Source organism: Somniosus microcephalus, chromosome 11, assembly GCF_052327205.1.
Source record: "Somniosus microcephalus isolate GS21.2 chromosome 11, FLI_Smic_1.0, whole genome shotgun sequence".
NCBI lineage: Eukaryota > Metazoa > Chordata > Chondrichthyes > Squaliformes > Somniosidae > Somniosus > Somniosus microcephalus.
In genome coordinates this window covers 207,800,222-207,821,568 of record NC_140997.1, presented here as the reverse complement: position 1 = coordinate 207,821,568, position 21,347 = coordinate 207,800,222, and the positions used below count along the sequence as shown (strand labels likewise).

At 46.0% G+C, this 21,347-nt stretch overlaps 1 protein-coding gene across 2 annotated transcripts in view; it reads right to left on the bottom strand.

Annotated features, from left to right (window-relative positions):
* LOC147111162 (uncharacterized) overlaps window positions 1-21,347 on the bottom strand; it is a 91,518-nt gene that overhangs the window by 16,337 nt on the left and 53,834 nt on the right. For both annotated transcript variants that reach the window (XM_086001778.1, XM_086001779.1), the window contains one exon: window positions 9,982-10,100. In XM_086001778.1, the coding sequence (XP_085857904.1) occupies window positions 9,982-10,100 (119 nt within the window). The remainder of the gene's footprint in view (window positions 1-9,981; window positions 10,101-21,347) is intronic.

Sequence of the window (21,347 nt, the reverse complement as noted above, 5' to 3'; positions counted from 1 at the left end):
CAAAGTAGGGTTGCCAACCCTGCAGGAATGAAAGATTAATCTTTAGGAGCAACCAGTGAGAAAAATTATAGTGGCATTAAAAAAACTGTATTTTTGTCCATTTTCTTTTGAACACATTCATTTATTAAAGATGGGGAGAAGAAAGGCTGTTTGATTGTGGGGGTGGGGGGGGGGCGCGCGAGGGGGCAGGTGGTCATGTGATGAAGCCATGTCCAATCAGTGTTGGCAACCCTAGTGCAAAATGGTTTCCACTTCACAGCGATGTATTGGTGACAGTGTAACTCTGGAGTGTGGTCCTAACCTAACTTGGGAGTGGAAAAGTGCTCAAAAGGTCCTCCTTGCACCTCTGGGTACTTTGTTAACGTAAGTGGGGGGTGGCAATGTTTTCAGAGAGTGGGCAACATCACCCACATTCGCACAGTATTTGAAGCTTACTGGTTGGAACAGAGCTCTTTGCTGGCTCAGAGAGTCCAATTCAGAGCCAGCCAGGATAAATCAGGTAATACCAGGCTAGAATCAATTCTGTAGCTACTGGCCAAAGAACAGCCCAAGAAACACTTGCTTTTTTGTACCTTTATTGCACAGGGTATTTTTTTTTTCTTTAAACTGGTCAACATGGTACATATTCTCAATTGTATTTAGAGTTCACAAACAGAGTTAGGTTCAGTTTCCTGACTAGCTACCCTTGACTTTCCTGTTTCTATGCAGAAGATTTTGAATTACAGTAAGAACATAAGGTAAGTAACACGGAGTCCAGTTCTACGGAGTACTGCTTCTACAGAGTGCTAAACTCTGGAATTTGGTGAGTGAGGGAATTCGGTGAGGTGGGGGTAAGGGGTGCTGCTTGATACATAAAAAAAAACAAACAGCTAGGGTTAAATTAGGACTGTGGGCTAAGTTACAGTAAAGACCTAAAGCATATAACTAAATTTAATAAATTAAACAAGGTTATTACCTAGATTAAAAACTATTAATAGATAATTGAGTATTTCAAAACTTGAAAACCTAATTAGTTAGATAAAATACAATAGAGATGGCAGGGCAGCTGATGTGTTGCAGCTGTAGCATGTGGGAGCTGGAAGACCCCAGTGTGATCCACAGCGACCACATCTGCAGTAAGTGTCTGCAGTTTGAGGAACTTCAGCTCAGAGTTGGTGAGCTGGAGTCCGAGCTTCAGACACTGCGATACATCAGGGAGGGAGAAGATCACCTGGACACTTTGTTCCAAGAGACAGTCACACCCCTTAGGTTAAATACTTCAGATTTGGTCCGTGGTCAGGGACAGCCGGGTGTGACTACGAGTGAGGCAGGTATGGGGGTCCAGAAGGTAGCATTGGAGGAGCCTCAGCCCTTGCACTTGTCCAACAGGTACGAGGTTCTTGCAGCCTGTGTGGCCGAGAGCAGGAACTGCAGGGAGGATGAGCAAACTGACCACTGCACTGTGGTACAGGGGGTGTTCAAGTTCAGGGAGTAAAAAGGAATGTAGTAGTGGTAGGGGACAGTATAGTTAGGGGGAGAGATACTGCTCTCTGCAGCCGAGAGCGTGAGTCCCAAAGGCTGTGTCGCCTGCCCGGCGCCAAGATTAAGGACATCTCCTCGGGGCTGGAGAGGAACTTTGAGTGGGAGGGGAAAGATCCAGTTGTCGTGGTACACGTAGGTACCAACGACATAGGCAGTACTAAGAGGTTCTGCTGAGGAAGTATGAGCAGCTAGGGGCTAAATTAAAAAGCAGAACCACAAAGGTAATAATCTCTGGATTACTACCTGATCCACGAGCAACTTGGCATAGGTCAATAAGATCAGAGAGTTGAATGCGTGGCTCAAGGATTGATGTGGGAGAAATGGGTTTCAATTCATAGGGCACTGGCACCAGTACTGGGAAAGAGGGAGCTGTTCCGTTGGGATGGGCTTCACTTGAGCCATGCTGGGACCAGTGTCGAATAACTAGGGCTGTAGATAAAGGCTTTAAACTAAATAGTGAGGGGGAGGGTTCAGGCGAGGGGAATCTTAGAAAGTTAAAGGGAAAGGACAAGGCAATAGTGCAGGGTAGCGATAGGGGTGATGATAACCAGAGTGTGACAGGAATGGACAGAGTGTACAAGTAAGAGTGCACCAGCAAATAGGTTCAGAGTAGGGAAAAATGGTAAAAAGACAAAAATAAAGACTCTTTATCTGAATACACACAACATTCATAACAAGATAGGTGAATTGACAGCACAAATAGAAATAAATGGGTATGATCTGATAGCCATTACAGAAACATGGCTGCAAGGTGACCAAGGCTGGGAACTGAATATTCAGGGGTATTTGACATTTCGGAGGGATAAGCAGAAAGGAAAAGGAGGTGGGGTAGCTCTGTTAATAAAGGATGAGCTCTGTACAGTAGTGAGAAATGATCTTGGCTCAGAAGATCAAGATGTAGAATCAATTTGGGTGGAAATAAGAAATAATAATGAAAGAAGTCACTGGTGGAAGTAGTCTATAGGCCCCCTAACAGTAGCTACACTGTGGGACAGAGTATAAATCAAGAAATAATGGGGGATTGTAAGAAAGGTACTGCAATAATCGTGGCCGATTTTAATCTTCATATAGATTGGACAAATTAAATTTGCAAAGGTAGCCTTGAGGACGAGTTCATAGAGTGTACTCAGGACAGTTTCTTAGAACAATACATTGTGGAACCAACCAGGGAACAGGCTATTTAGGTCTGGTAATGTATAATGAGACAGGATTAATTAATGATCTCATAGTAAAGGATCCTCGAGGGAAGAGTGATCATAACATGATAGAATTTCACATTCAGTTTGAGGGTGAGAAACTTGGGTCTGAAATTGGTGTCTTAAACTTAAATAAAGGCAATTACAAGGGTATGAAGACAGAGTTGGCTAAAGTGAACTGGAAAAAATAGATTAAAAGGTAATACGGTAGATAAGCAGTGGCAGACTTTTATGGAGATATTTCATAACTCTCAGATATTTTTTTCTTTATTCGTTCATGGGATGTGGGAGTCACTGGCAAGGCCAGCATTTGTTGCCAATCCCTAATTGCCCTTGAGAAGGTGCTGGTGAGCCGCCTTCTTGAACCGCTGCAGTCAGTGTGATGAAGGTACTCCCACAGTGCTGTTAGGGAGGGAGTTACAGGATTTTGACCTAGCGACAATGAAGGAACGGCAATATACTTCCAAGTCAGAATGGTGTGTGATGCGCATGGTCCTGCTGGTCGCGGCCGCAGATGGTGACGTTGTCTAGATAGGGGAAAGTGGCCTGGAGCGCGTTCTGGTCAACCATCCGGTCCATCTCCCGTTGGAAGACTGAAACCCCGTTGGTGACGCCGAAGGGAACTCTGAGGAAGTGGTAGAGACGACCGTCAGCTTCAAAAGCTGTGTACTGGCGGTCCTCAGCCCTGATGGGGAGCTGGTGGTATGCCGACTTCAGATCAATCGTCGAGAACACCTGGTATTGTGCTATCTGATTGACCATGTCAGATATGCGGGGGAGTGGGTATGCATCTAGCTGGGTGTAGCGATTGATCGTCTGGCTGTAGTCAATAACTAGGCGCTGTTTTTCGCCAGTCTTCACTACCACCACTTGTGCTCGCCATGGGCTGGTGCTACTTTCAATAATCCCTTCCATCAGGAGTCTTGCTACCTCGGATTTAATGAAGCTCCTATCCCCGGCACTGTAACGCCTGCTTTTGGTAGCGATGGGCTTACAGTCGCGGGTGAGGTTAGCGAACAAGGGGGGGGGGGGACTTTAAGGGTGGAGAGGCTGCAAATGGTGCGCGGCGGGCGATTTAAAAGCTGCTGGCTGCAGACTGTGAGTGGGGGGGGAGGGGTCCATCGTACGCTAATGTGACACTCTTAAGGTGGCACTGAAAATCCAACCCCAGTAGAACGGTAGCGCAAAGATGGGGCAGGACCAGGAGTTTAAAATTTTTGTATTCTGTGCCCCTTACTGAAAGGGTCACTACACAGTAGCCACCAACGTCCGCTGACTGGGCTTTGGAAGCCAAAGAGATCCGATGTCGCGTCGGCAGGACCGGGAGAGTGTAACTGCGCACCGTGTCGGGGTGGATAAAGCTTTCCGTGCTCCCGCTGTCAAAAAGGCAGGTAGAGGCGCGGCCGTTTACCGTAATGTCCATCATGGACCTGGACAGTTGATGAGGGAGAGATTGGTCCAGCGTCACGGAGGCCAGCGTATGGTCGAGCGAGTCGATGTGGTCGTCAGATGAGGCGGTGGTTGAGTCCGGGTCCCCCGTGGTTGAAGTTGGAGACGTCCGAGATGGCGGAAAAAATGGCGGCGCCCATGGTCCCGATCCCCACGCGGCTGGGGGAGCCCAAGATGGCGGACAAGATGGCTGCCCCCACGGTTCGCACGCGGCGCTGCTGGCGTTGGCGGTTTTACCTTTGCAGGCGCTGACATAGTGTCCTTTCTTCCCGCAGCCGGAGCAGGTAGCGTTTCTCGCCGGGCAGCGTGCTCTGGGGTGTTTTGCCTGGCCACAAAAATAACATTTCTGTGCCTTGGACATCGCAGCAGCAGTTGAAGGTGGCGGTCCCATGACCCAAGGTTGTGGCGTCCACGTTGCGGAGCGGTTAGGGGAGAAGGCGTCCATATTCCTGTGGGCCGCGTCGAGCGAGAGCGCGAGGGACACTGCTTTTCTCAGGTCCATTTCTCCCTTTTCCAACAGTCTCTGCCGGGAGTAGTCGGACCTTAGACCCGCAACGAAAGCATCTCGGATCAGTCCCTCCGTGCGCGCTGCGGCTGGTACTTCTTTGCAATCGCAGTCTCGGCCGAGTATCTGTAGTGCCCGTAGGAAGGCCTCCACCGATTCCCCGGGCTGCTGTCTGCGGGATCTTAAGAGGTGCCTGGCATAGACCGTATTTACCGGGCGTGCGTATTGCCCTTTTAGCAGATCGATAGCCGCCGCGTAGGTCGTCGCGTCCTGGATTATTGTATAAACTTGGTGGCTCACCTTTGAGGCCAGGATTTCCAACTTGTTTTCGTCCAGGGTCACAGTTGAGGCTTGCAGGTAGGCCTCGAAGCAACGCAGCCAATGTGCGAATTTGGTAGCTGAACCCGCTTCTTGGGGGTCTAGGTCCAGGCATGTTGGTCTGAGGGCTCGCAGCAGCTCCTGCTGCTCAGCGTTTGGTGCAGCAGCCTGCTGTTCAGCGTTTGTCGACATTTTGTTTTTGCTAATAAAATTGATGCGCTATCAATTACTCATAAAAGACGGAGAGTTAGGAGAGTAACTAAAGGCTTTTATTAGCAAAGAACAGAGCATGCCTCTCGTGGTTGACTGGGTTCCAAGAAGGCAGGGGGCTGCAGGTCAATCACCTTTATACCTGGGCCTGTGGGTGGAGCCAGCCGAGACATGTTGAGGCATGCATAGGTACAACAGTGTGCAGCAACAACAACAACAACAGTGAATAACAATAACAGTGGTTTACCACAGTGTGTGACTTGGAGTGGAACTTGGAGGTGGTGGTGTTCCCATGCACCTGCTGCCCTTGTCCTTCTAGGTGGAAGAGGTTGCGGGTTAGGAGGTGCTGCCAAAGAAGTCTTGGCGAGTTGCTGCAGTGCATCTTGTAGATGGTACACACTGCAACCACGGTACACCGGTGGTGGAGGGAGTGAATGTTTAAGGTGGTGGATGGGGTGCCAATCAAGTGGGCTGCTTTGTCCTGGATGGTGTTGAGTGTTGTTGGAGCTGCACTCATCCAGGGAAGTGGAGAGTATTCCATCACACTCCTTACTTGTGCCTTATAGATGGTGGAAAGGCTTTGGGGAGTCAGGAGGTGAGACACTCACCGCAGAATACCTAGCCTCTGACCTGCTCTTGTAGCCACAGTATTCATGTGGCTGGTCCAGTTAGGTTTCTGGTCAGGATGTTGATGGTGGGGGATTTGACGATGGTAATGCCGTTGAATGTCAAGGGGCGGTGGTTAGACTCTCACTTGTTGGAGATAGTCATTGCCTGGCACTTGTGTGGTGCGAATGTTACCTGCCATTTATCAGCCCAAGCCTGAATGTTGTCCAGGTCTTGTTGCATGCAGACATGGACTGCTTCATTATCTGAGGAGTTCTGAATGGCACTGAACACTGTGCAGTCATCAGCGAACATCCCCCTTTCTGACCTTATGTTGGAGGGAAGGTCATTGATGAAGCAGCTGAAGATGGTTGGGCCTAGGACACTGTCCTGAGGAACTCCTGCAGCAATGTCCTGGGGCTGTGATGATTGACCTCCAACCACTACAACCATCTTCCTTTGTGCTAGGTATGACTCCAGCCAGTGGACAGCTTTCCTCCAGATTCCCATTGATTTCAGTTTTACTAGGGCTCATTGATGCCACACTCGGTCAAATGCTGCCTTGATGTCAAGGGCAGTCACTCTCACCTCACCTCTGGAATTCAGCTCCTTTGTCCATGTTTGGACCAAGGCTGTAATGAGGTCGGGAGCCGAGTGGTCTTGGCGGAACCCAAACTGGGCATCAGTGAGCAGGTTATTGGTGAGCAAGTGCTGCTTGATAGCACTGTCGATGACACATTCCATCACTTTGCTGATGATTGAGAGTAGACTGATGGGGCGGTAATTGGCCAAATTGGATTTTTCCTGCTTTTTGTGGACAGGACATACTTGGGCAGTTTTCCACATTGTCAGACAGAAGCCAGTGTTCTAGCTGTACTGGAACAGCTTGGCGATGGCGCGGCTAGTTCTAGAGCATAAATCTTCAGCATGACAGCCGGGATGTTGTCTGGGCCCACAGCCTTTATTGTATCCAGTGCACTCAGCCGTTCCTTGATATCACGTGGAGTGAATCGAATTGGCTGAAGACTGGCTTCTGTGATGGTGGGGACCTCAGGAGGAGGCCAATATGGATCATCCACTCGGCACTTCTGGCTGAAGATGGTTGCATATTCCAGTAAGAAAGGATGAACCATCCGTGGCTTACTAAGGAAGTTAAGGAGGGTATCAAATTGAAAGAAAAGGCATACAATGTTGCGAAGATTAGTGGTAGGCCAGAGGATTGGGAAATTTTTTAGAAACTTGCAAAGGTTGACTAAAAAAATAAAGAGGGAGAAAATAGATTAGGAGTAAACTAGCAAGTAATATAAAAACAGACAGTAAGAGCTTCTACAAGTATATAAAAAGGAAGAGAGTAGCTAAAGTAAACGTTGGTCCCTTAGAGGATGAGACTGAGGAATTAATAATGGGAAATAAGGAAATGGCAGAGACTTTGAACAAATATTTTGTATCGGTCTTCACTGTAGAAGACACTAAAAGCATCCCAATAATAGTGGAAAATCAAGGGGCAAAAAAGGGAGGGAGGAACTTAAAACAATCACCATCACTAGAGAAAATGTACTAGGCAAACTATGGGACTAAAGGCCTGACAAGTCCCCTGGACCCGATGGCCTGCATCCTAGGGTCTTAAAAGAAGTGGCTGCAGAGATAGTGGATGCATTGGTTATAATCTTCCAAAATTCCCTAGACTCTGGAAAGGTCCCAGCGGATTGGAAAACCGCAAATGTAACGTATATGTTCAAGAAAGAAGGGAGACAGAAAACAGAAAACTACAGGCAGTTAGCCTAACATCAGTCATTGGGAAAATGCTGGAATCCATTATTAAGGTAGTAGTAACAGGACATTTAGAAAATCATAATACAATCAAGCAGAGTCAACATGGTTTTATGAAAGGGAAATCGTGTTTGACAAATTTATTAGAGCTCTTTGAGGATGTAACAAGCAGGGTGGATAAAGGGGAACCAGTAGATGTAGTGTATTTGGATTTCCAAAAAGCATTGGATAAGGTGCCACATAAAAGGTTACTGCAGAAGATAAGAGCTCATGGTGTTGGGGGTAATGTATTAGCATGGATAGAGGAGTGGTTAACTAACAGAAAACAGAGTCGGGATAAATGGGTAATTTTCAGGTTGGCAAACTGTAACTAGTGGGGTGCCACGGGGATCAGTGCTGCGGCCTCAACTATTTACAATCTATATTAATGACTTGGATGAAGGGACAGAGTGTACTGTAGCCAAATTTGCTGACGATACAAAGATAGGTGGGAAAGTAAGTTGTGAGGAGGAGACAGAGACTGCGAAGGGATATAGATAGGTTAAGTGAGTGGGCAAAAATTTGGCAGATGTAGTATAATGTGAGGTTATCCACTTTGGTAGGAAGAATAGTAAAGCAAAATATTATTTAAATAGAGACTACAGAATGCTGCGGTACAGAGGGATCTGGGGGTCCTCATACATGAAACACAAAAAGTTAGCCTACAGGTACAGCAAGTAATTAGGAAGGCAAATGGAATGTTGGCCTTTATTGCAAGGGGGGTGGAGTATAAAAGTAGGGAAGTCTTGCTACAACTGTATAGGGTATTGATGAGACCACATCTGGAGTACTGTGTACAGTTCTGGTCTCCTTATTTAAGGAGGGATATACTTGCATTGGAGGCAGTTCAGAGAAGGTTCACTAGGTTGATTCCTGGGTTGAAAGGGTTGTCTTATGAAGAAAGGTTGAGCAGTTTGGCCTATATCATTGGAGTTTAGAAGAATCAGAGGTGATCTTATTGCAACATATAAAGGGGCTTGACAGGGTAGATGCCGAGAGGAAGTTTCCCCTCATGGGGGAATCTAGAATTAGGGGGCATAGTTTCAGAATAAGAGGTCGCCCATTTAAGACAGAGATGAGGAGGAACTTCATCTCTGAGGGTCGTGAATCTTTGGAATTCTCTACCGCAGAGAGCTGTGGAGGCGGAGTCATTGAATATATTCAAGGCGGAGATAGACAGATTTTTGAACTACGGGGGAGTCAAGGGTTATGGGGAAACAGGCAGGAAAGTGGAGCTGAGGCCAAGATCAGATCAGCCATGATCTTATTGAATGGCGGAGCAGGCTCGAGGGGCCGAATGGCCTACCCCCGTTCCTATTTCTTATGTTCTTAAATTTTATGATGCTCTGATCAGACTGGACCTTGACTACTGTGCCCAGTTCTGGTCACTAAAAAATAAGAGAGACAATCAAGCACTGGAAGCAGTGCAGAAGAGCACCGAGGCTAATCCTCAGTGTCAGAAATCTGAGTTTGAGGAAAGACTGGAGAATCTTGGGGTTTTCAGGTCAGAAAGGAGGCATCTAAGTGGTGATCTTATAGATGTTTAATACTGTTATGGATATAGAAAAAGTATACCCAGAATATTAATTCTACTCTTGCAGTTCAATTTAAAGTAAGAAACACAGATTTAAACTAGAGAAGGGTATGTTTAGGACAGCTATCAGGAAATTCTTCACACCAAGACTGACCAACATGTGGAATAAGCTTCCAGATAAAGCAGTGTAACCAAAAACACTGGAATAAGAAATTAAGAAATAGGAGCTGGAGTCGGCCATTCGGCCCCTCGAGCCGGGTCCGCCATTCAATATCATGGCTGATCTTCTACCTCAACTGCATCTTCCCGCACTATCCCCATATCCCTCGATTCCCTTATTATCCAAAAACCGATCGACCTCGGTCTTGAATATACTCATTGACTGAGCATCCACAGCCCTCTGGGGTAGAGAATTCCAAAGATTCACATCCTTTTGGGTGAAGAAACTTTTCCTCATCTCGGTCCTAATATTCAAGGTATACTTTTTCTACACCCATAACAGTATCAAAACAATTGGATGGTACAACTGGAGGGGGCGGGGGTAGCTCATCTCTGGATGGATGAATTAAATGAGCTGAATGACCTTCCCAATCTATTATTATTTTGTGCTCAACATTATTTCAAGTAGAAAAATGTTATTCTATGGACAGGGATACAAGAGGGAATATAGCAAGTCCAGGTGTGTATGTGTGTATGTAAAAATAAATATATAAATATTTTATTTGGTGAAAAGCACACAAGTACAAATGTTCAGTTCTATACAACCACCTAAGGCTGCACGACAATAAAAAGACCCAAGAAATTTCTTTAAACCATAAATCTGGACTACTTACGCTGGCGTCCTCTTCGTGCCATCTTGTAGAGAAGACAACAAGGGCAGCATAAACAGATCACAAGCGAGAAAAGGAAAATCCCAAAAAAGCTCACTCCGATTGCAACAACCGAGCCAAAACTGAAATAAAAGCAAAACAGAGTAGGTTAGCAAAAGAATTGTGATGGGTCATCGCTGCGAGGAAATTGCCGTAAAGCACAGCATAGTGTACTCATATCTCTAGCCTATTCATTATTAAAGATGTATTAAAAAAATAGGGGTATAACTGTTAAACTATTTAGAACATCAGTATGGTATGAGCAAGTTGGAAACATTGTTTCCAGCAGACCATGTATAATCTGCATTGCCACAGACTCTGTCTGACTTCCTTAGTCTCCTAAAAGGTAAAATTACCATAGAGGAAGCGGTGTGAAATTCCTATGAGTTGCTTGAAGTAATATTATTCAATTCTGACATTTATGTGCTCCCACCAGCAACATGTACTATATTGATCCATGGGATATTTTACCCTCCATGTCTATATCGCCACTGGATATTCAATATATTTTTTTTAAAGCAGCTGATCACAACACAAATTGCTCGACTTGATGGAAGTTTATTTTACTAACTGACTAGTAGGGAGTGGAGGGGAAGGGGTTGAGTAAAATTGCCACTTCTACACACCTTCCGACTCATCCACCTCTCGCAAACAACCACCAGAGTCTAACTCCCAGGATTCAATGTTGTTACGAAGGTAAGGCATCAATGAGTGCATTCCATATATTCTAAATACATGGCCTTACCAATGAATTTACAGGGTTAAAATAAACCATTTCATGACAATCCAGCAGCCTCAAGATCCATCTTTGTTGACTGTGGTTATCACCTATTCATTCACCTTTGCTGATCAACACCCAGTCTTTAAAGTTTTTAGTTCCTTCACACCCCGCCCCCACTCCCGTCCCATCCCACTTTATTTTCACTAACCTAGTGCGTAGGATGAACAGATCAGAGGACCTCATGGTGCATCTGATCCTGCACCTGGTTAAGTCTGCCATCCACGGGTCTAGGATGAGTAGGTTGAGCTTAGAGCAATAGTTCGCACCTGGATAATCCTCGAGTACTGACAACCTACATCTGTCAGTTCACTGAACGACTGATGGGCAAGGCGTGGTTTGTTTTGTATAATTTTCATTGATTTTACTGTTTTAATTTGTTATTTTTGTCTTGTTTTCACCATCACTTTGGATATGCCAACCCCTGCACACATCATTAGTGGGGTCAACCCTGTAAGGGGAGGCAACTGTTGTATCCCACGAGACTGACCTTCACCCAATACCATAATCCACAGGGCAAATGCAAAATAGGCCCCATTGATTGATACAAGAAGCATAAAACATTTATACTTATGGATTACTTTACACAACATATGACACTAAAAGCCACTTGTCACTCCTTATCTCATTCACTTAATAGGTGTAGATCCCTTTTGTTCCGTTCCCTAGCCACTGACTCCATCCCTCTCCCTAACATTTGTCTGAGGCTGAACCACACTGTTCGTAACCTTGGTGTCATATTTGACCCTGAAATGAGCTTCCGACCACATATCCGCAGCATAACGAAGAACGCCTAATTCCACATCCATAACATCGCCCGTCTCCGCCCCTGCCTCAGCTCATCCACAGCTGAAACCCTCATCCATGCCGTTGTTACCTCCAGGCTTGACCATTCCAACACACTCCTAGCTGGCCTCCCACATTCTATCCAACATAAACTTGAGGTCATCCAAAACTCGGCTGCCCATGTCCTAACTCGCACCAAATCCCGTTCGTCCCGGGGACACTGGCTGCAGCGCTGCCTCCACCCCGGGGACACTGGCTGCAGCGCTGCCTCCACCCCGGGGACACTGGCTGCAGCGCTGCCTCCACCCCGGGGACACTGGCTGCAGCGCTGCCTCCACCCCGGGGACACTGGCTGCAGCGCTGCCTCCACCCCGGGGACACTGGCTGCAGCGCTGCCTCCACCCCGGGGACACTGGCTGCAGCGCTGCCTCCACCCCGGGGACACTGGCTGCAGCGCTGCCTCCACCCCGGGGACACTGGCCGCAGCGCTGCTCTATCCTTTAGTCTGTACAGTAATACAGCTACACCTACTGATGATTCAATCTGTAGAAATGTGGATCTTGTAACCATTTATATAATAGTGATCACGTATGTGAACCATTCAAACTATCCAAGTTGAAATTGTACAGCTGCCATAAGCATTACAGTAGTTTAGAATATCGCATCATTATGGCGATGGTCACCACAGCAACTCAAAACCAAAACACATTGGCCCAGAAATTCGGGTCTCCATGGGTGAGTACGCACAGGGTACTCACCCGTAGGCCCAATGGAAGTGCCGGTTTCCTGCATGTGCGGGAAACCGGCTCTACCGTTCCCCTGAAAGCAGGGGTTCAAAGGTCGAATGCGTGCACGGGGGAGACTGCGCGTGCGCATCGAACTTCGGCTGGTTTTTTTTTTTTAAATACAGGTTTTCCTGCAGAAGTTAGAAATGTAAAAAGCAAGCGTAAGGCCTGCTTTTTACAAGCTAAGTGGTGAATTAATTCAAATTAAAACATTTTTTCCCCACAGGTTTATTATTTTTAAATACTTTAAAGCAAGGTAAGTTTATTTTTAGCCCCGTTAGAAAATAAAATTATTTTTTTCAAAAATTTAAATTGTTTAAAATAGTTATTTCATTTAATTTATAGTTTATTTAGAAAATGTGATTTAAAAAAATGTATTTGAAGATTTAGTGATGTTTTGTAAGAAGAAGGGGCCCGTAGTATTTCTAAGTTTGACAGCACTTCCTGTCAGACTTATGAATGGAGCATTCCCTGCTCCGATTGGCTGCCCATGGCCCACGTGATCCCAGGGGATGCATCGAACTAACTGCGCCCCTGGGATACGCAAGCACTGCGCGCCGGCAGCTGGACCAGGCCCCAGATCGGAATTCCACGGGGGCCCACAGCTCAACGGCTGGCGCGCAAGGTAAGTGCAGGTCGGGGGCTTGCACCCGCGGGAAGCCCCCGACCCAAATTTCTGGGCCATTAACTGTGTCAGACTTTCAGCTGACTGGGGCGGGGGAGGGGAAAGGAAAGGCAGAAGGAACCCACATCCACTTTCTCATTAAAAGGAGCTGAATCATGCTGTTGGACTGACGTTAGGTCGTTACTCCTTCTCAATACACAAGGATGCATAAATATGACTAGAAACAGGAAGACAAGGAATTAACTAAACTCAACATCATGATCAAACACAACTAGCTGATACCTTATTCCATCATAAAAGTATGAAACAATCCATAACTTTAATCATCGATTAAAACATGCCGCCAAGCCATCGACCCCTATTTAAAATACAGGTAGTCTTATTTCCCTGGAAGGCCATATGTTTACTACGTATGCGTGACTAAGTTCAAAGTCTGCTTATAGACAGTGCATGTTGTAGAGAGAAGGTATATAATACAGAAACCCTGATTTACAACAAGAAATTCCAGTCTCACACCAGCAGTGTTTCTATGTTGAATGCTAAGCTCTGGAATTCCCTGCCTAAACCTCTCCGCCTCTCTCTCCTTCTTTAAGACGCTCCTTAAAGTCATAGAGTCATAGAGTCATAGAGTAATACAGCACGGATAGAGGCCCTTCGGCCCATCGTGTCCGCGCCGGCCATCAAGCCCTGTCTAATCTAATCCCATATTCCAGCATTTGGCCCGTAGCCTTGTATGCTATGGCATTTCAAGTGCACATCCAAATGCTTCTTAAATGTTGTGAGGGTTTCTGCCTCCACAACCCTTTCAGGCAGTGAGTTCCAGACTCCAACCACCCTCTGGGTGAAAAAGTTCTTTCTCAAATCCCCTCTAAACCTCCCGCCCTTTACCTTGAATCTATGCCCCCTAGTTATCGACCCCTCTACTAAGGGAAAAAGCTCCTCAGCATCCATCCTATCTATGCCCCTCATAATTTTGTACACCTCAATCATGTCCCCCCTCAGCCTCCTCAGCTCCAAGGAAAACAAACCCAACCTGCCCAGTCTCTCTTCATAGCTGAAGCGCTCCAGCCCTGGTAACATCCTGGTGAACCTCCTCTGCACCCTCTCTAACGCGATCACATCCTTCCTGTAGTGTGGCGACCAGAACTGCACACAATATTCCAGCTGTGGCCTAACCAGTGTTTTATACAGCTCCATCATAACCTCCTTGCTCTTATATTCAATGCCTCGGCTAATGAAGGCAAGTATCCCATATGCCTTTTTTACCACCTTATCCACCTGTTCCGCCGCCTTCAGGGATCTGTGTACTTGCACACCCAGATCCCTCTGACCCTCCGTCTTGCCTAGGGTCTTTCCATTCATTGTGTATTCCTTTGCCTTGTTAGTCCCCCCAAAGTGCATCACCTCGCACTTTTCCGGGTTAAATTCCATTTGCCACTGTTCCGCCCATCTGACCAACCCATCTATATCGTCCTGCAGACTGAGGCTACCCTCCTCGCTATTTACCACCCTACCAATTTTTGTATCATCCGCGAACTTACTGATCATACCCTTTACATTCATATCCAAGTCATTAATGTAGACCACAAACAGCAAGGGACCCAGCACCGATCCCTGTGGTACCCCACTGGCCACAGGCTTCCAGTCACAAAAACAACCTTCGACCATCACCCTCTGCCTTCTGCCACTAAGCCAGTTTTGTATCCAATGTGCCAAGGCACCCTGGATTCCATGGGCTCTTACCTTCTTGACCAGTCTCCTGTGCGTGACTTTATCGAAGGCCTTACTGAAATCCATGTATACCACATCCACTGCGTTACCCTCATCCACACACCTAGTCACCCCCTCAAAAAATTCAATCAAATTAGTCAGACATGATCTTCCCTTGACAAAGCCATGTTGACTATCCCTGATTAATCCTTGCCTCTCCAAGTGGAGACACATTTTGTCCCTCAGGATTTTTTCCAATAATTTTCCTACCACTGATGTTAGGCTCACTGGCCTGTAGTTCCCCGGTTTTTCCCTACTACCCTTCTTGAATAATGGTACTACATTAGCGGTTCTCCAGTCCTCTGGCACATCCCCTGTGGCCAGAGAGGTCCTGAATATATGTGTTAGAGCCCCCGCAATCTCCTCCTTTGCCTCACACAGCAGCCTGGGATACATTTCATCCGGGCCTGGGGATTTATCCATTTTTAGGCCAGCTAAAACCGCCAATACCTCCCCCCGCTCGATGTTAATATGTTCGAGCATATCACAGTCCCCCCGCCCTATTTCTATGTCTACATCGTCCTTCTCCATAGTGAAAACAGACGCAAAAAATTCATTCAGAACCCCTCCTACATCTTCCGGCTCCACACACAGATTGCCACTTTTGTCCCTAATGGGCCCTATTTTTTCCCTAGTTATCCTCTTACCCTTAATATACTTATAAAACATCTTCGGATTTTCCTTTATTTTGCTTGCCAGTGTTATTTCATGGCCCCTCCTTGATCTCCTAATTTCTTTTTTAAGTATCCCCCTGCACTTTTTGTACTCCTCTAGGGCTTCCTCCGTCTTTAGCCTTTTGTATCTACCAAAAGCCCTCCTTTTTTTCCTAATCCATTCCCGTATATCCCCTGACATCCAAGGTTCCCTGTGGTTTTTGGAACCACCCTTGACCTTTACGGGAACATGTTGCCATTGTATGTTCTCAATCTCCCTTCTGAAAGCCTCCCATTGCTCCGATGCGGATTTTCCTACAAGTAGCTGATCCCAGTCCGTTTTGGCCAGATCCTGCCTTATCCTATTAAAATCGGCCTTCCCCCAATTTAGAACCTTTATTTCCGGCCCATCCCTGTCCTTTTCCATGGCCACCTTAAATCTTACCATATTATGGTCACTATCACCAAAGTGCTCACCTACTAGCACTTTTTCCACTTGGCCGGCCACATTCCCTAGAATTAGGTCCAGTACCGCCCCCTCTCTTGTAGGACTTTCTACATGCTGGCTCAAAAAGCTCTCCTGGATGCACTTTAAGAATTCTATACCCTCTGAGCCTTTCACACTCTGACTATCCCAGTTAATATTGGGGAAGTTGAAATCCCCCATTATTATTACCCTATTATTTGCACATTTCTCTGAGATTTGCCTACATATCTGTTCCTCTATCTCCCCCTGACTGTTTGGAGGCCTATAGTACACTCCCAGCAAAGTGCTTGCCCCCTTTTTGTTTTTAAGCTCCACCCATATGGCCTCATTAGAGGACCCTGCTAATATATCATCCCTCCTTACTGCAGTAATTGACTCCTTAATTAATATTGCGACACCCCCTCCTCTTATACCTCCCCCTCTGTCTCGCCTGAAGATTCTGTACCCCGGAATATTGAGCTGCCAGTCTTGCCCTTCCCTCAACCATGTCTCCGTGATAGCAACAATATCATACTCCCATGTGTTTATCAACACCTTCAGTTCATCCACCTTATTCGCAAGACTCCTTGCATTAAAATAGATGCCATCCAGCCTTGCCCTTATATATTTGCCCTGTCTACCAAGCTGACTTGTTTTTTTCTCTATAATTGGCAGCACATCCCCCCCTATTTCAGCTCCCCTCTGTATCCCATCCCCCTGCCAAGTTAGTTTAAACCCCCCCCAACAGTGCTAGCAAACCTCCCCGCAAGGATATTTGTCCCGCTCTGGTTCAGGTGCAACCCGTCCGACTTGTACAAGTCCCACCTTTCCCAGAAGCAGGCCCAGTGATCCAGGAAAGTAAAACCCTCCCCCCTACACCAACTCTTTAGCCACGCATTCATCTGCTCTATCCTCCCATTCCTATACTTACTAGCACGTGGCACTGGGAGTAATCCAGAGATTACAACCTTTGAGGTCCTGCTCTTTAATCTGTTACCTAGCTCCCTAAATTCTTGATGCAGGACCTCATCCCTCTTTTTACCTATGTCGTTGGTACCAATGTGGACCACGACCATTGCCTGTTCACCCTCCCCCTCCAGAATGCCCTGCAGCCGCTCAGTGACATCCTTGACCCTGGCACCAGGGAGGCAACAAACCATCCTGGATTCACGTCTACGGCCACAGAAACGCCTATCTGTTCCCCTTACTATAGAATCCCCTACCACTATTGCTCTCCCACTCTTTTTCCCCCCTTCCTGGGCAGCAGGAGCACCCCCAGTGCCAGGAAGTTGGCTGCTGCTGCCTTCCCCTGGTGAGTCATCCCCCTCAACAGTATCCAAAGCGGTATACTTGTTTGAAAGGGGGATGCCCGCAGGGGTTCCCTGCACTACCTGCCTGCCTTTGTTGCTCCGCCTGATGGTCACCCCCTGTGCCGCCCTGCCCTGAGGCGTGAACAACTCGCTAAACGTGCTATCCACGAGCCTCTCAGCATCGCGCATGCTCCAAAATTCATCCACCTGCAGCTCGAGCGCCGCAATGCGGTCTGCAAGTAGCTGCAGCTGGATGCATTTCCCGCACACATGTCTACCTGTTTCACCAAGCTTTTGGTCACCTGTCCTATCTAATGTGGCTCGGTGTCTAATTTTGTTTGATAACGGTCCTGTGAAGTGACTTGGGACGTTTTACTAAGTTAAAGGCGCTATATAAATACAAGTTGTTGATCACACCAACTACTGTACATAGAATATTACTGCAGTGTAAAAAAAGGATTTGATGTGCTCTCACCAGCACTGTGGGACGGTGACATAGCACTCAGATAATGGGGCAAGGACATGGCAGTCTTTGATCACATCCAAGACTAGCATAGACACTCAGCTCTCCTGTAATAATAGCAGTTTTATAGCAGAAGCATTATTCTGATTGATCGTTCCTTTAGATTGGAAAATTGCGCATGTCACTCCGCTATTTAAAAATGGTGAGAGGGAGAAACCAGGGAATTACAGACCAGTTAGCCTACCATCTGTTGTCGGGAAATTGCTAGAGTCTATAATTAAGGATTGGGTGACTGAACACCTTGAAATTTTTCAGTTGATCAGAGAGCCAGCATGGATTTGTGAAAGGTAGGTCATGCCTGACAAACCGGATTGGATTTTTTGAAGAGGCGACTAAAGTAGTGGACAGGAGAATGTCTATGGATGTTATTTATATGGACTTCCAGAAAGCATTTGGTAAAGTCCCACATAAGAGACTGTTAACTAAAGTAGAAGCCCACGGAATGGAGGGTAAATTATTGACCTGGTTAGGAAATTGGCTGAGCGGCAGGAGACAGGCAGTAGGGATAATGGGTAGGTACTGAAATTGGCAGGATGTGACAAGTGGTGTCCCGCAGGGATCTGTGTTGGGGCCTCAACTATTCACAGTATTTATTACCGACTTAGAGGATGGCATAGAAAGTCATATATCCAAATTTGCCGCTGACACAAAGATAAGTGGCATTGTAGGCAGTGTAGGTGAAAGCATAAAATTACAAAGGGATATCAACAGATTAAATGAATGGGCAAAACTGTGGCAAATGGATTTCAATGTAGGCAAATGTGAGTTAATCCACTTTGGACTTAAAAAGGATAGAACAGGGTACTTTCTAAATGGTGAAAGGCTAAAAACAGTGGAGGTCCAAAGAGACTTGGGGGTCCAGGTACATAGATTATTAAAATGTCATGAACAGGTACAGAAAATGATCAAAAAGGGATGCTGGCCTTTATATCTAGAGGACTAGAATACAAGGGGGTAGAAGTTAAGCTGCAGTTATATAAAACCCTGGTTAGGCCACACCTGGAGCACTGTGAGCAGTTGTGGGCACCACACTTTAGGAAGGATATATTGGCCTTGGAGAGAGTGCAGCGCAGGTTTACTAGAATGATACCCGGACTTCAAGGGTTAAGTTACGAGGAGAGATTACACAAATTAGGGTTGTATTCCCTGGAATTTAGAAGATTACCTTGGAATTTAGAAGATTAAGGGGTGATCTGATCGAAGTTTTCAAGATATTAAGGGGAACAGATAGGGTAGAGAGAAACTATTTCCGCTGGTTGGGGATTCTAGGACTGGGAGCACAGTCTAAAAATTAGAGCCAGGCCTTTCAGGAGTGAAATTAAGAAACACTTCTACACACAAAGGGTGGTAGAAGTTTGGAACTCTCTTCTGCAAATGCGAGATCAATTGTTAATTTTAAATCGGAGATTGATAGCTTTCTTTTAACCCAAGGGATATGGGCCAAAGGCAGGGTATACAGAGTTAGGTCGCAGATCAGCCATGATCTCATTGAATGGCAGAGCAGGCTCGAGGGGCTGATGGTCAACTCCTGTTCCTATCATCTACTGAAGCACTTCTAATAATTAATAATGGCAGTTTGCAGGACAGGAAAAATGCATCTTGACCAGAGCAGGATGATGCACAAACCTACTTGGGATCATATCAAACAGGAAAACAACTGAGGTGGCAGAGTTCTTCAACAAATGGAAACCCCCAGGCTTTTAGAAGGAAACACAGAACCACCACCACAGCAGAATCGGAACCTTAAGCCTGTGTTTGATTGTAAAAGTACATTTCAACTTCTACTCCCTGTATCCACCCGGGATGGAAAAAAGTCTGCAGGAAAATGCTGAAAAGAAGTTACCGTTTTTGGCTTGGTACCAAGGTATATTAGTTTTCAAAAATGGTAAATTATATTTTGACAATTTCAGTGCAGGGTGCCAAGTGTGTATCTGCTTATACTAGTCAATTCAAGTTTGCCTGAGCAACTGGATTCTAATTTTTGGAAAGTTATTTCATAGCCCTTGCCTACATGGGCAACTGAGGTCAATACTGGAAAATGCTAAGCAGGGAAAAGAGCAAACAGACCCTGAACAAAAACAAAATCTACCAGCACAGTGCTAGCACAGGACTGTCCAAACATTTTGTCTTTGTATGCTGCATAGGCAGGTGCCATAGGACAACAGGAGGCCATAGACCAAATTACAAGTGGAATTTTACTAATTTACGCTATTTGAGATATATGCAAATTAATGGCAATGGGAATTTAAATGGCACTTTTGAACCACATTCCCACTAACTAGCTTACATCTCAAGTTCCTGTGCTAATAGTTCTGGGTGTGCCCCATCAAATGAGGCAACAGTGTAAAGAACATCCTTTTCTGGATGTTCAGACTCACAAATTTCAACACAGGACAAACCAGCAAATAAGAAATATAAACACAAATGGAAATGAGTCGCCTGGGCTTTGAGATCCAGACTGTCAGGGCTTGTAGACGGCATATGGCCATCAGGTTTAGTTGAGAGACCCCGGTCTAGTATAATTGTGGTTTCGAATATCTTTGGTGTGCAATTTCCTCTACTCTTGACTAAACATGAATACAGAGGCTGTCTGTGTGTACTGTTTAGTGCATCTTGGGACAGTGCAAAAACTGGTTCTCCCTTGACTGTTCATTGCAGTCAGGCCCCTTAGTGCTCCATGATTCTGCAGCTGTGAGATTTTCCCTGTCGCTGAAGTGCCTGACCAGGAGCAGGAGAGCTGGCAAGACCAGGAGAGAATCAGCTTTCACAGCAACCGTTTACAGAAGCAGGTGTAAGACTTTGATATTTACAGTGTGTCATGAATCTTATCATGACTCATGAAGTAACACTGGGCAGCCAGCTGGTGGCACCGTCCAAGGAGTATAAATACTCGGGCGTGGGCCCAGCTTGCTCAGGATGTTTCTGTAACCAGGAACTAGTGATTGTAACGAGAAATCACATGGTTTTGAAAGTTGATTAAAGCCTTGTTTTATACTCAAACCAAACGCTCAGTAGTGTTTTTACATCACTGTGTTTACCGAAAAAGCTGTCCACCTAAATTGGAATTTACAGCACAGAAACAGGCCATTCAGCCCAACTGGTTCATGGTTAGGCTCCACACGAGCCTCCTCCATCTCATCCTATCAGCATGTCTCGGTTCCATTCCTCGTTTATGTTCAGTTAGCTGATTCTAGCCAGGTCAGCAGTTAGGACACCACAATCAGCCTCAGTCCACCGAGGCTAGGGACAAAAAATATATAAAAGATAACTAGGGCTTCCCCCATTCCCAATTACCATCACGTGACCTTCTGCTGAAAACGTGCATGTGCAACCGTTCGACGAGAGGAGGATTAGAATTGGTTGTGATGCTCTCTGTGCTTGAATAGCCAGGCAACTCTCATCGTCTAGGCTCACACATTAAGTTATGATCACTTGGGCAAGACACTAGAGGGTTGCTGTCGCTCATGGACTCCTATCCCAGCAAGAATCAGCACCTTCAGGAGAGAAGAAAATTATTGGATGGGAGAGGGGGAAAGAAAGAGAAAAATATGACCCTTTAAAGCAAAAATGACCTAGAAAAATAAAAGTTAATAAAAAGAATCTGAATATTGAAAGTAAGAGAAACAATGAATAA